Source organism: Salminus brasiliensis, chromosome 2 (assembly GCF_030463535.1).
Source record: "Salminus brasiliensis chromosome 2, fSalBra1.hap2, whole genome shotgun sequence".
Taxonomy (NCBI): Eukaryota; Metazoa; Chordata; class Actinopteri; order Characiformes; family Bryconidae; genus Salminus; species Salminus brasiliensis.
The window spans coordinates 21,026,210-21,041,132 of record NC_132879.1 but is presented as its reverse complement, the minus strand read 5'-3'; the positions used below and the strand labels follow the sequence as shown (position 1 = coordinate 21,041,132).

The following is a 14,923-nucleotide window of genomic DNA, read 5'->3' as shown; positions in this document are numbered from 1 at the left end:
AGACTGTCCTCTGGGGATCCTACGAGAGCGCTCCTAAAGCAAGTGGACAAGGTCATGTCTGGCATGCCGGAGCAATAGGGAGTAGAGGGATGAAAGCGGAGGGGGCGGGGGTGGGGGGAGAACAGGGGAACGTATAGTAGAGGAGCTGAAAGGCTTCTCTGACCTTGGGAGAGTGCTCCTGAAGGAAGGGAAATCAATAGGTAATGGAGTCTGGGTGAAAGCAAGCAGGACATCAGGAGACGTATGCAGCCTGACGGAGGGGCTGGGGGAGAGATCCAATCAATCCTCGCTTCTCTGAGCCGGCCCTTCAACAGCAATACAGTAACGGAGCCGCTTCGGCTCACCGTTAGGGAACATTTCCATTCTTCTGAGGCATCATTAGCTGGATCAGCTGGGAAGGCCTTGGCGGTGTCAATAAGTTCCTATATTGGGTACGTACGGCAAGAGTTAAGCAGCACCTCGTCGAACAAGTCAAACCAATAACGGGCTCTAATGAGATCTGCGGGAATGGATCTACTCGGCAGAGTTCAGCAGCAGAAGCCCCAGACGGAGATACATATGCAATATTCAACAGGATTGCTCATGTCTCCTAATGGCTTTGTTTCAACGGAGCTCCTGACGCAACAGGAGAACATCTTTCAGTCTTTTATGTATTTTAAACCCACATTGCTCCATGGAGGCTGATTGAGCAGAGACGGCTCTCTAAGCTGGAGGGGGGGGGGGAACTGGGAGGATGAGGGGGAGGAGAGAAACGAAGAGAGCGCAAGAGACCTTGATCGATATTCCATCCCTGCTCTTTGGTATTAATTACACCAGCTCATTGATCAGTCATCCATTAGGCGTCTAGGCCTCTGATGGCCCTTTCCAATTAAGAGGGCCTCCTCCTTCACACTCTGAGTTCATAGAGCCCTTGAGCTAAGCTAAGACAACAACAGCAAGCGGGCATTCCTAAACTGACCACACACGCGCGCGCACACTCAGAATCTTAAATAAATTTAATAAAAAATAAAAAAAACAGTGATCCACGACCACAGGCCTAAACTCAGGCAGACTCCTCATAAGCCACTCATTTTCAGCAGATACCAAACACTAACAGAGATTAGACAAGGGTCTCTAGAAGTTCAGAAACCTGGCCCTGAGAGAGCTGAAAAGCTCCCTTTTGCAATATAACACTGATTACCGTGCCACTATCCAATAACTCAACTGCACAGGACTCCTAATGAAAGAACAATAGAGGGCTAAAAGCGCCTCTACTTGCTTAGTCCAAGTAATGAACCCAGCTGTTGAACAATTAATTGTATTTCTAACAGATATTGATCGCGAAAGCCGTCTCATAGCCGAAGCCCGCTACAGCTAGACTGCTATAGATTTAAGATCCAATCAAAATATGCTAAAAAAAAAAACGTGCAAATGTTGCTGTCAGCAGAGTAACTGCGATAATTTGTGTTTCAAGTCTCGACAAGCAATTTATCTACAATCCAAATGAAGTCAGAAGTCTTCTACCTTCTGAGTTCATTAGTTTCTAGATCATATTAAAGGTGTGAAATAATTTATTGAGAATTGTGGTGTTTGATGTATAAGCAGTTAGTATGTGACTGGTTGAAAAAGAAAAAAAAAGGTCAGATGCTGCCTATTTACAACCCTGTTATTTTGCCTCAAGACGCAGTCAGAGTTTTCTAATTTCGGCCATGGCTGCATGCAGTCTTCCATCTAATCCCACCTCCCGACTTCAATCAACAACAAACAGTGCTTCCTCCATGTTGGCTCAGACAGAGCAGAGGACGCCGTAGGTCACACAGCCGGAGCCGCAGCGCTATTGGTGGGGACGTGAATTCACAAATTTCTGCGAGTGTCTGAGTTAGATGAAGTTGAACTCTATGTAAAGGTTTGTAGGCGTAATTTATTCGCCTGAAAGTCATGTAAGTGAAATTTGCCTGTCGCAGCAATTCTCACTGAGATGCATAGGATTTCACATGTGAAACTTTGTCAACAAATCCCAGTGTGAGCGCAGCTTCAGAAGGAGCCATGACAATATTTCTTGTGGTAAATTCCTTGCTTGTGGGGAAAATACACCAAAAAAATAATGGCCGTTTTACGGCATTAAAACAAGCTCACAGTAGCCCCATTTCATAACATGTTAGCAAGCTGAAGAGACTGACTGCTCAGATTTTAGCCTCGCTCTTGCGAGAGAAAAGTGCTTTCCCTTCTTTTCCCTTCTCTAGCTGACTAGCTCCAGTTTGCTATTCAGCTAAGGCAGCCCAGTTAGTTTTTGACTGAGCAGACGATGGAGAGAAGAGATGGAGAAGCTAACACTGGCGTCCAACTTTTAGGCTAGCACAGATCCCAGTCCACTCCCCCTGGCTTTTGATTTGTTGCGTGCTGAGTTTGAGCCCCCCTTTTGCAGACCCCAGCACAGAGGTCCTGGTTGCATATTGGTCGCATATTCACATAACTAGCAGAGTCTGGCAGCAATGTGCTGCTTCCCAGTGCAAACACCACCATATTCCCCAGAAGTCTCTGTCGTGTTTTACTGTTTTGCCAGTTGGACTACGGCTTTCTCTAGAAGGCTGGGTTTATGTCAATTTAAAGGTAATAAATAAAATGAGTCAAGGTCGTTATGAAACAGTTCTGTAGTTTTGGAATCAGACAGCTTTGCGGTTATGCTGGAATTTCTTCTGAAAGAGGAGACAACAGTGTTTGAGGGTCACAGTGCATCAGTTCCATGTACTGAACTTGTTCCATATACTGATCTTTCAAAAGCTTTAAAAGTTTGTGGCTGCAAGGCAAATTTATATTCTAAAAATATATAACATAAAAATAAACGTTTTGTCCTGTGTGCTGGTTAGCAGCTCCCCCTTACTATCAAGCAAAAACACTGGTCATAAAAAAATCTTGCCATGCCTCTAATCATTTCCTACTTGAATACCTTGCTTCCCAATCCACATCAACTGTAAAGAAGTAATACTTTTTCTGCAGCAGTGACAAAAGAACCCCCCCTGTGCATAAGGTGGTACTTTTGAGCGCTTTCTATCCTGAATGCAATCATCTAGTCTGGTTCCCACTGTGATTACGGAGGAGCCTCATGACACGAGTGTTCCTGTGTTTCCATAAGCAGCAGACCATCATGAAAGAGACAGTCTGCACCCAAACCTGAGCTGTGTTGTTCCTGTGGGGCGTGCAATGGGATAACGGCTCCACCAAACCTAAACAAAGCAGGGGCTGTAAAGGGGCATGAGTATTATGGTTATACACAGAAGGGCTTCTTTGGAGCTATGCCATGGAAGGACTTTAAAGTTGAAATGAATATAGTATAGCCCACCGCTCTGGGTGTGTGCACTTACTGCCCCTACTGTGTGTGTGTGTGTGTGTGTGTGTGTGTGTGTGTATTCACTACCATAGATGGGTCAAATGCAGAAGACACATTTCGCTGTTCATAGTACAGTGATAAATACGAGCACCTTTACCTTTACCTATGTCTAGCCATCACACTTTTGCTTAGATACTTACACTTCACATTTTCCTGCTTTCACCAATACAATACAGGTGTAAAATATAATCCATAAAATATATGATGCATATATTCACTGTGTTAGTTATTGTTGTGCCTACAAAACAGTACAAGTGTGGACATTTCTGGCAATTACTTGATAGTTCAGGCTTTAAAAGGTTAACAAAAATGATCTAGCTCATAAGAGGCCTGATAATCAATTGATAAGCTGGAGTCCATAATCATTTTCGGGGGGTTCCGGGAATTCTGAGAATTTTTGTAGTTGGGAAATTTACCATGGGAATTAATAAAAATAGGAATATTATGGGAAATGTCTAGAAATCAACTTTGAGAACTGACTGCTATGGCTGATCGTCGTATATGCAAATACAATATGGAATAATTCCATAAGTAACAGCACTATAATATATATATATTAGTGGATTTCCTTTAATGTGGCTCCTACACTAATGTTACCTCAAATGGAAATCAACCACAAAGCAGGAGATGAGGGAACGCTGCATTATCATTTTCACCAAAATCTGAGATTATCTGCACCTTTTCTGTCTTGCTGGTATGAAGGTAATGACAAACCAGTACAAACATCAGCCAGTACTGCTTTCAAAAGCTTTGCATTATTGAGATTGGTCTAAGAAAAAGGAAATGCACAAAGACACACACACACACACACACACACACACACACACACACACACACACACACACACACACACACACACACACACACACACACACACACACACAGAGATGCATGCTACTTCTGCATAAGAGCCTTAATAGATATGAAAAATTCATGAGGTGTGCATTTTATGAGACACTAACCAGCCTCTTACATGATAATGAAACTCCGAAAGCCCCGTAAACCAACTGGTTACCTCGGCAGCAGCTTGATATTAATACCCAGCAACCACTACATTCATGACTCTACTTTCAGCGTGTGCATGATGGAAATATCAAACAGAGCTAGTGGCATTTAGAAATGATGAATAGAGCAGTTATAGTATACATCAAGACACTCCCTTTGGGCCTAACACATCCAACACAATAAAGCCTGACCTTAAAAAGCTTCATGAAAGACATGAACAGCACCAGAGCCTTGTAAGACATAAGCAGTGAAGTTTAAGAGGATGTGTTGGCTGAGCGTTGCGCGTCTGGTGTTGAGCTGCAGGGACGCCGGGGTTAATCCCTCACTGAGGCAGATAAAACGGCTGGATCTTTCTCGCTCCAGGTTCTGACCTTCGCTTCCTCCATCCTGGGCTGGACACAACTTGGTGGCCATTTGTGTTCTGGGAGTGCTGGAGTAAGCAAATCCTGTGAGCAATGCCTTAATCCTCAACCAAGGCCTCCAAAGGACCTCACACACACTCACACTGCTATGAATGAATGCTAAGAGGAAGCACTGATGGGGGCCTACACTCTTAATAAAAAACAAAGGACCCTATAAGGTTCTCGGCTTGAATGTATGATTCTGAGAAATCGCATACTGATTTGCGTAGCTTTACATTATGTAGAGCAGGCTCGTTTTTTGGAGGGCCGATGTCCAGCACAGATTGCAACAACAACAAATGAAAAACTGAATCAGGTGTGTTAGAGCATGAAAATCAGGACATCAGCCCCCCCAAGACTGGAAGTGAAGACCTCTTGATGTAGAGGCTCCCTATGGTTCCCTAAACCATGGCTCCCTCATCCAAAATTGGAAATGTTTATATATATATATATATATATATATATATATATATATATATATATATATATATATATATATATATATATATATATAATAAAATATAGGAATAAAATAGGAATATTATGGGAAAATTCTAGAAATCATCTGGATGTGTGCTGTACATGTGATGGAGGAATGAACAGTGAATGCAAGAGGTGTGGTCTCAATAGCCCTGTAGTGTGTAATGTGCCATGTGCCTGGGATTGAGAAGCAGCTTTTCTATTAAACTATTTTGGTATTATATCATAATAATAATTATTTTTGCCAAGATTATGCTTCAGTATATTGTTTTTACCAACTATATGTAAGTTTCTCACTTTTGTTTAGAATGTTCCCATTTTATTCCCATAAATACCTGTTTATCATACACTATCATCAATGTAGTTTTTTGTCAACAGCAGACATGAAGGCATAACAATACATACATTATCCAATATTTCCTACTAATTCCAATAAATTCCTGTTAAATCCTAAAGTTCCCAAAATTTCCATGGAAAGTTTACATTTTGGATTATTTCCAAAGTTCCTGAGCTAAAGTTTCCATGGAAAGTTAATGGTAATTTACCAACATTTTCCACTGTTTGCCACCCTACCCATGCAGAATGGGCTAAGATTCCAATACTTTAACCCCAACCCGATTCCTCCATTTCAAATCCTGTTGTATATCCAGTGTACTTTTTTTTCCGAAACCTAGTAGGTGTCTGAAAGTTTGGTTGTTCTGTAGAGGATACATGCTGTAAATCAGTATATACACTTTAATGGTTCTATGATCGATGCTTCAGAAGAACCAATTTTTGGTTCCATGAAGAAATGTGTTCGTAATAGTGACGTAAAGATTCTTCACAAGGTTCTTTAGACCTTCTTTACACTACCATCTCTTTATAGACCCTGACGTGGTTTTTCTATAGCATCGCTCAAAGAACCACTGGGAGTGGAATCTGGCACACAGTACTGAGATGATCTGCAGCACGAATACAAAATTCTGAAATATATACTGTACATGTTTAGGCCTAAACTAGAGCATCCTCAGAGTTAGCGAAACTGGGTACAGTCTTCTAAGATCTCATTAAAACGTGACCTTTCCAGACTCCGCAGCACTGGTTCGACATCTCACCAGAAATCATAATTATCCACAGACTGTACGGATATAGTTCACATGAAACAAGTGCTGGAGACACTCCAGGGTGGAAAAAGAAGGCTCGGTGTGAGATATACACTAGGACCAGTTATATAGGACCAGCATTCGTACAGTGGTGAAGGTTACACTTTGAACTGGACTCCCAGAGCCCAGAAGGGAGTCAAAGAGTGGCTGCAATACCATGCTATTTAAAACCCACTTCAGTATTTATTCTACATGGCTTCTGACCTTCCTGCTGGAGGGATGAAAACACGCAAGCCAACAAACAAACAGATAGGAAGTAGGCTTGTTTGGGAGGCGGGGGGCATCCTCCTCCACGTCCCTCGGAGGAGAACAGCCTCTTCTATGAGCAGACGGAAATAAAAAGAAAGAAGAAAAAAAAAAAAAAAAAAGAGAGAGAGAGAAAAAGACACGGACAAAATAACAACAAACAGAGTGGAGGTCGGGGTTACGAGACAGTCTCCGCTGAACTTTTAAACTGCTTCTGAGTACAGGGAGAGGAAGCTAATACAGAGACACAATGAGGAGGGGTGGTGCTGGCTTCAGTGAGTGCTGGTGCTGCTCTGGGAAGTGTGAATGCAGGGCAGCACCACTACTCCACAGACCTGAACCATCTAACCTCAGTGTGAACATGCTGCAGGCTTTGAACAGCACATCATGGGGGTAACCTGTGTGTTGAGTTCTTCCCATAACAACCTGCAAAAGGGTGGATGCTACACAGACGAACCACACACACACACACACACACACACACACACACACACACTGTTGCTTTGGTATTTAGCAGAATGACTAGTAGTGAGGACGTTGAACCAAGATTATATGCTACATAGCTAACGTTAACGTTAAACGCCTTCGTCATCTTTAAGCCGAAGCTGGAAATTCCAGCGCTGTAGAGTAGTGATGCTACCGTGCACCCTACAGCCGCAACGGCATCGACACAGCAGGGATTGTCTGTCGTAGCAAAAAAAATTGTTGTCAAAAAGCTGGTAAACGATCTGCATCACGGCTGTAGGAGAGCCCACGCTAGTACCTCCAAGTATCCATTTAAGAAAACATGTTATATCAAAAAGCTTGGTGGACCTTACAGGACTGACATTTTTTATATGGTTCACTAAACCTAAGCCAGCAAGATTATATGAGAGCATGGTCAACTGTGCTCTCTCAGGCTCTGGCTGCTGATGGCAGGAGGCATGACTCGGGATTGGAACCAGCTATCCTCTGGACCACTGGACTACTCTTTAAAATTGTGGTGAGCAGAAAAGCATCTCAGAATGCACACAAGAACACAAGAACAGAAAGCTGAGGCTGCATTGGGAGCAAGCTTACCAGAACACAGATGGAGAGGTCCAAATTCGGAGCAATCAGCACAAATTCATGGATCTAACCTGACTTGTGTCAACAGTCCAGGCTGGTAGAGGGGGTGTAATGGTGTGGAGAGTACGACACCCAATTTCAGCACATTTTAGGCCCTTTAATACCAATCATGGCACTGCCCAGTTTTAGTATAGTGTAAACGCTGGTGATGATTATGATGATGATGATGATGATGATGATGCCTACGCAGGAATTAGGAATTATTTTTAATGGAGGACAAAAAAAAAAAGGATTAAAACTGTTAGAATTAGAACTGCTCCCTTTAAACCAGTTTTCAGCAGCCAACAAGTACTCGGCATATGTGAACATTTGGGGAAGCATCCCCGGAGGCTCCACATGAAGTTGCTTGAGAGAATGCCAGCTGCAAGCTGCTTCAAGGTACAGGGGGCTACTTTGAAGAACATACCTTTTTCAAACACTTTTTGGTCGCTGCATAGTTCTATAGGAGTTCTTTCAGACTTCTGATTTCTATGCTGCACTCTTAAAAAATAAAGCTGCTTCAACTGGTTATTTGAAGGAGGACATAAAAAAAGAGGCCATAGTCTTATGGCATTTTCACATTTGGGCTGAATACATGAGTCCTGATCCAGGAACGATTCAGTGCTTGTTTGGGGGACAGGCCCATTATCGCTGGAATGTCTTTCACTAAGGAGAATTCCATTTAAACCATGGATCGATTGCACAATTTAGAAAAATGAATGTCACTTTTTCTATAAGTCTTTTTGCAAAATGGTAGGACCTAGGTCTATCCTCGGATACAAACACTCAAGCAGTGAAGTCAATCATGATTCTGAAATCATGGCATTTCACCGTTCAAGAACATCTGCAAATGAGGAGCCGTTCTTTTAGGAGAAGGTTTTTAGTCATGCCAGCGAAGTCAAAGCAGACATGAAAAAAAGTAACCCCAATCATGCAACCCCACATGCAGCACTGGAAGCGGACAGCTTCCACACCTGCAGTGGACCTGCAGCACCATTTACGTTTAAGGCATTTAGCAGACGCTCTTATCCAGAGTGACTAAAGTGCTTTGCTATTTACCCAAGAATAACCTCAGCTAATGTGCTAAACACAAGTCAATAAGTTGACCACTCTACCATTCAACCCAGTATTCTCAGAAGAGGTGGGTCTTCAGTCTGCGTTTGAAGACAGTGAGCGACTCTGCCGTTCGGACACCCAGGGGAAGCTCGTTCCACCACTTTGGTGCCAGGACAGAAAAAAGCCTAGACGCTTGTCTTATGTGGATTTTGAGGGATGGCGGGTCGAGCCGAGCCTTACTTGAAGCTCCAAGGGCTCTTGGTGAACATCATTGATCATCATTGACAGCTACAGGAAGCCAGTGAAGAGAGCGCAGCAATGGAGTGACATGGCTGAATGTAGAAACGTTGAAGACGACCCATGCCACTGCATTCTGGATAAGTTGCAGGGGCCTGATGGTGCTCAGAGGGAGACCAGCCAGAAGAGAGTTGCAGTAGTCAAGTCTTAAATTGACGAGAGACTGAGCACCAGAATTCCTTCGCTTCTGCAAGACCAGACATCGGTGTTCTGGGCCACATCCAGTCTCGAAAACAGCTTTCACACTCGACCAAACATACAGAACTAGTGGAGCAAGCAAAAAAAAAAAAAAGCTCCTTAGCCTGCTGAGCCACTCAAAGCCCCGGTTCTATGGAAGGATTTAAGGAACTACAAGTGTTTCTTCTATGGCATCCCTCAAAGAACCATTTAAAGAACCCTTATTTTTAAGAGCTTATGATTCTACTAAATACAAATCCTGCATAAGCAGGCATGTCCAAATTTCTAACCGGTACCATACCCAAGGTAGCTGCACTTTTGTCTATTCCCCTTGGCCCTGTTATTTCCAAAAACAAATTCTCATTAATGAGGTGGGGAGAGACTGGGTTTTTTCGATTGGCTTTGACCTTTCCTTTCCTTTCAGCTCTGCATAAATATCCCAATTTGTGCAAAGCGCTTTCTCATCTGTCTCTGCTACTAATTGCACGGTGCTGTTGCTGTGAGGGGACAAAGAGGCGAGTCGCTGACCCAAAACCAGGCAGAAACGATTATTAACAAGCCCTCCGAGTATTTCAGCTGCCCATCAAAAGTGAACTCAATGTATTCATTACACAAAGAGCTACAGATGCACCTCCTGTTAATGGCTGGGCCAAACATGAAAAGCTTTTGTGTCAGAGGCGGGTGTGCGTGAGCCGATGAACGGCTTGTTAATCAGAAAGCGGATAAACAGACAGGTGTAACCTCGTTTCCATTTGGGACTCAATCTGTTTTTTCCTTCTTTCCCTGATACAATCCTTTTTTTCCTCTGGCCTGGCTAACGCTTTTCCCTCGGGAGGGGGAAGCGTTTGTAACTGCAGGCTCATCCCTGATGATGGAGAGAAGTCACTGCCTTTATGATTGAATGGCTATTGTAGTTTCCTCCCATGTCTGAAGCATTTGCAAATGAAAAGCTACACTGAAAATCCGCTTGCCACGGGCTGTGCTCTTGAAGTCAGGAACTTTACAGTCCAGCAGATTTCCCACAGGACGAGAGGCCTGGGTAAAAAGCCACAAAGCGGGACTGATGAGGATGACTGGCCTTTGCTTTCCCCAGTACGTAGAAAGCTGGGGCCTACGTGAACATTTCCAAACATGTCCTCAGTACCGGTCACAACACAGAAGAAGACAAAACAGAACTTTCCCGGTATGCTGCAGTGTTGCCGGCCGTGTCTCTCTGGATTGATCGTCTTTTCCTTTCCAGATCATTTTTAAGAGGCTTCATAGAAGCGCTCATTCGGGATACGCAAAGCCTAATAACAATCTGTTTGTGGGTGGTAGGAAGCACAGATACAATAGCAATGTAATATCCTGGACTCTGTTAGCATAATTTCTCTAAGGAGGTTCGGAAAGCCAGAACCAGCGGAAAGAAATACAGCTTTTCTGGTGGAGGGAGGAAGAAATTCTTCATACACATCACCCTCAATCTGTGGCTTGATGGCCAAATAAACACGTCAGGCAAAGCCCCAGAGTACACTGCACATCTTTACAGGCTTTTCTGCAATCACGGGCGAGAGCGGAATACCAAAATATACACAGAGTGTCAACATCAGCACTGGAGCAACTCTAGGGCCTGTAAAAAAAAAAAAAAAAAAAAAAAAAAAAAAGCCTAGAGAAAAGCCAGGTCAGCCCAGAGCGAACTGGAGGTCCCGTGGGACCTAGACGTCTGGCTGCTGGACTAAGCAGACATCTCACTGGGGGAAACAAACAAGGGTGTGGATGGAAAAACTGGCCACTCAGAAACTGTTAAGGTGTACTATTGGGAAAGGTAAGAGACAAGGCAGTCTGCCATGCAGCAAAGTAAGGAAGAGTGTGGCCTGCCCCAATGGGATAAATAAACTGGGGTATACTGGACATCATCTTATATATTCATGTACTGCAGTCATGGTCTACTGTTAAAAGAAGCTGGCCCTTGAGCCCTTGAGCAAGGCACCCAACCCCCAATTACTCCCCAGAGGCGATGAAGTGGTTGCCTACCTCATTGCCAACTACACATACATATGAGTGTATGTCTTTAGGGCTCCCCTACAGTCAGGAAGTGGAATTTGTGCTTTGAGACACCCCTAAAGGACATACTTTACACATGCATTTCTGGACAAGCTGAGATACAGAGAACTGACCCTGAAAGGAAAAGAAACGCGACGGAGTGTTCCCCTAAACGTTTTCCTGCCCGCTTCTCCAAAGTTACATAGTGCCGTTAACAGCGTGCCGACCCTGGAACTGCTGACAAATGCGTACAGTATACTGCGCAGCCGGCAGTTACGGCTCTTAAGGTCAACTGGTAGTGCCTAAAAAACGTCAAAACACAAAGCTAAATCACTAAACCAGCTGTTCAGATATCCAAAAAAGACAAGGAAAGAAACGTTCCACCCCAAATGCAGTGAATGTGACAGAACACGTGGGCAAGAGCCACACAATTCCTCTCCTCTGGGTTCATCTCCAGCAACAGAGAGAGAAAGAGAAAAAGAGAGAGACAAAGAGAGTGAGGGAGGTGGCTGCAAGTGACTGCAGCACACCAGACTCTCCAGAGGCGTCTCCCAGTCTCAGTAAATGAGCGTGGGGGCCAGCGGGGGTTTGGCTCAGACTCACGCTACTCCTCTCCAACATCATGCCACCAGCACGCTGCTTAATTAAAAACACATTCAGAGAAAAGAAAGAGGGGAAAAAAAAAACATGAACGTTGAAAGATGAGAAGGACGAGTGTATAGAAGATTGCACTGATTTGGAGGGAAGAGCTGAGGGGGAAACCCCTGACGGAGAGCTGAGGATACAGAGAGACGTGGGGGCTTTCCGAAAGGGGAACACGCTTCTCCATGGCAAAGATACAAAGTGATGTCTTATCAACATCACCATCTATGCCTGGAGAGGAGCAGCTGAGAGAGGGAGAGAGAGAGAGAGCATAAGAGAAGGAAGCCAAAAAGGATCAAAGCAAGCATTTTTGCTTGTGGCGGGCAATGCTAGCTCTTCTTACTGGTGCATTACAGTAAAAACCAGTCTTATACTCTGGCATATCCACATACAGCTTTGATGGCATTAAATGTGTCCCGGCTCTAAACAGTTGCATAATTTAAGCACAAAACACAAATATATAAATAGTACAGAAATCGGATTTCTGACTCTTGAACTTCATGGTTTCATGGTTCTATATAGCTAGAATTTTTTTTTCACCAATCTACCAATCCCAACAACGTTTTAAACAGACTTTTACTATTTTACTATAAAACCCTTTTTAATTAAAAGAAGAAGAAGAAGTAGAAGCAGTGTGACTTACGGCAGCCTTTCTCGTCGCTCTTGTCGAAGCAGTCAGGAAACCCGTCACACTGCCAGCTTCCAGGGATACACAACCCATCCCCACACATGAAGTTGCCCGGGATGTTGCACTCAGTGGTGAAGTTATTCCCAGGAAGAAGCTGGCTGTCTGAACACAAGCAAGCAAACAAACACATAAATGACTGGTAGTGCTAAAATAAACTGGGCTTATTTATGTGTTCTTACTGGTTTACTTTTTGTTCAAGTGAATTATTAGTTCACCCTGCACAGATTACAGCAAATGGAAAATTAATCCTATTTACACTTGAATGGAATCTTATATCACACACCTAACTAAGAGCTTTGGCTCACTTTACGAAATACATTGTTTACATGCAAAACGCCTGTCTAGACGCCTACTGCAATACAAGTGATTACAATAGAAAAACAGTAAAACAATACAAGTAATCACTCTTTTTCCATTATGCATCATAATGGCTGTGAAATGAAATAGCATGTCAAGCTGGAGAAAGGCCAGAATTAGTGTTGTACATCTGCTGGTCTTCCTCCTCCTAGTGTTGGGAACACTGCTAGATGGGGGACGTTCACATGAACAGAGATTGAATAATTGACCTTGCAGACTAAAAATGTATATATATATATATATAACAGACACAACACAACAGCTAAGAAATATGACATTATTATTAAAAAATGTTATCGTGATTACAATATGCATTTCTAAGCATATGGAGGACACTGTCGGTGCTTAATAAACACTGATCAGCTGCAGATTCCATTACTAACAGTGTAATTAGACTGGTTTAATTAGATGAAGAGCAGCAGATGTTGACAGGAGTACAAGTATCTGAAAAGTAGTTACTACAGTAGTTGCTATTGATGCATTTAGTCTGTGATTACATGTATTGTGCTAAATATTGTGCATCACAAAAAAAGGCTTTAAATACTGTGATAAAGTATTTTTACCATATCGTCCAGCCCTACTTCCAGTAGTGCAATAATTTAGCAACTCTCGGCATATAATATTCAAAAACCGCTGAGGAAAATCAGTAGGGTTTCATGTTTAATGAGTAACAGAAGCTTCCTCTATAGATGACCTAATGAGCTAACACTACCAAGGCTTATAAGGACTCTAGAAGGTCTGTTCTCATCAGTGGATGATGTGTGAATGTTAGTTTTCCAGAAAGACTTTTTTTTGTATTTCTGAACCCATCTAACCATCTAAAGAGTACTTACCATCTAGCTAACAGCTACTAGAGAAATTCACATAGATGAAACTGGCATTTTGTGAAAACTGGCTTTTTTTTTTTTTTTTACTACCAAGCGCCCCCTACAGTTGGGGAGTGTAATTCACACCTCAGCAGTAAACACAAATCACAAAATGACTTGGTTTGAGGTTGAAAAAAATAAAATAAATAAAAATAAACGGTGGATAAGTTTGGATTAGTCAGTTAAGCTCAGTACAGAACCTCCAGTATTAGTTCAGGCATTCTGTTCGTCTGTTGTTCTGTTCGTTTAGCCTGCTGAACATTAGGCTTGCCACAGCACGGTTAAAATGGCTTAAATGTAATGGCTACTAATAAGGCTGGGCAATTAATCAAACGTTAGTCAAAACCGACATTCAAAACCTCTGATCAACACAACCCTGCCCGCATAACTAACTGCCGTAAAATGTTCAATTAACTGTGATACTGATTTGGTGGTGCTCAGAATTTGGCTTTTTTGTCCCCAGCCAAGCTAAACTACAACTACAAGCTAGATGTGATCACTTGCCTGTCACAGTGGATTAAATACATGGTGCGTCATTTTAGTGGGCGTTTGGATGGTTTCAGGCTCCTGGAATGTCTTTTGTGATCAAGAGTGGGGATAACGGCATTACAATCAACAGCTTTGTTTGGGTCAGTTGAGACTTCTATATGTGTACAATGCACGTGCACATATGTATTTTGCTGTATCACAGAATGCAGGAGGTCCTATAGGAGTGGGTGCCTAAAAATCGCAAAGCGTCACACCACGATTACGGCGTTTCTCAGTAACTCACTGATAAGATATGCACCTGTTTCACTGCCAAATACTGATCCGTCACATGCAGGAAAAGTTTTAATATGGAAAACACTTCTCAGACAACTCTGACCCTTTCACTCAACCCAGAAGAAGAATAATAGCAGAGGCTTAATGAGGACTAAAAAGTGGCAAACCGACACCAGCCAACCATCTGCACAATATTCCGGTCTTAGATGAATCTGGTCACTGATGTGGGTCAGACTGCCGGGCGGGGAGTAAAGACTAATGCTAATGAGGAGAGCAGGATACAAGGAACTTGTGACTTGGCGAGAAAGTCCAAGTCATCCATTCACATG

The 14,923-nt window shown here is 43.0% G+C and overlaps 1 protein-coding gene across 1 annotated transcript in view; it reads right to left on the bottom strand.

Moving 5' to 3' along the window:
• Positions 1-14,923, bottom strand: part of ldlrad3 (low density lipoprotein receptor class A domain containing 3) — a 106,067-nt gene that overhangs the window by 54,906 nt on the left and 36,238 nt on the right. Inside the window, exon 2 of the mRNA XM_072670037.1 lies at positions 12,565-12,711. Within this exon, the coding sequence (XP_072526138.1) occupies positions 12,565-12,711 (147 nt within the window). The remainder of the gene's footprint in view (positions 1-12,564; positions 12,712-14,923) is intronic.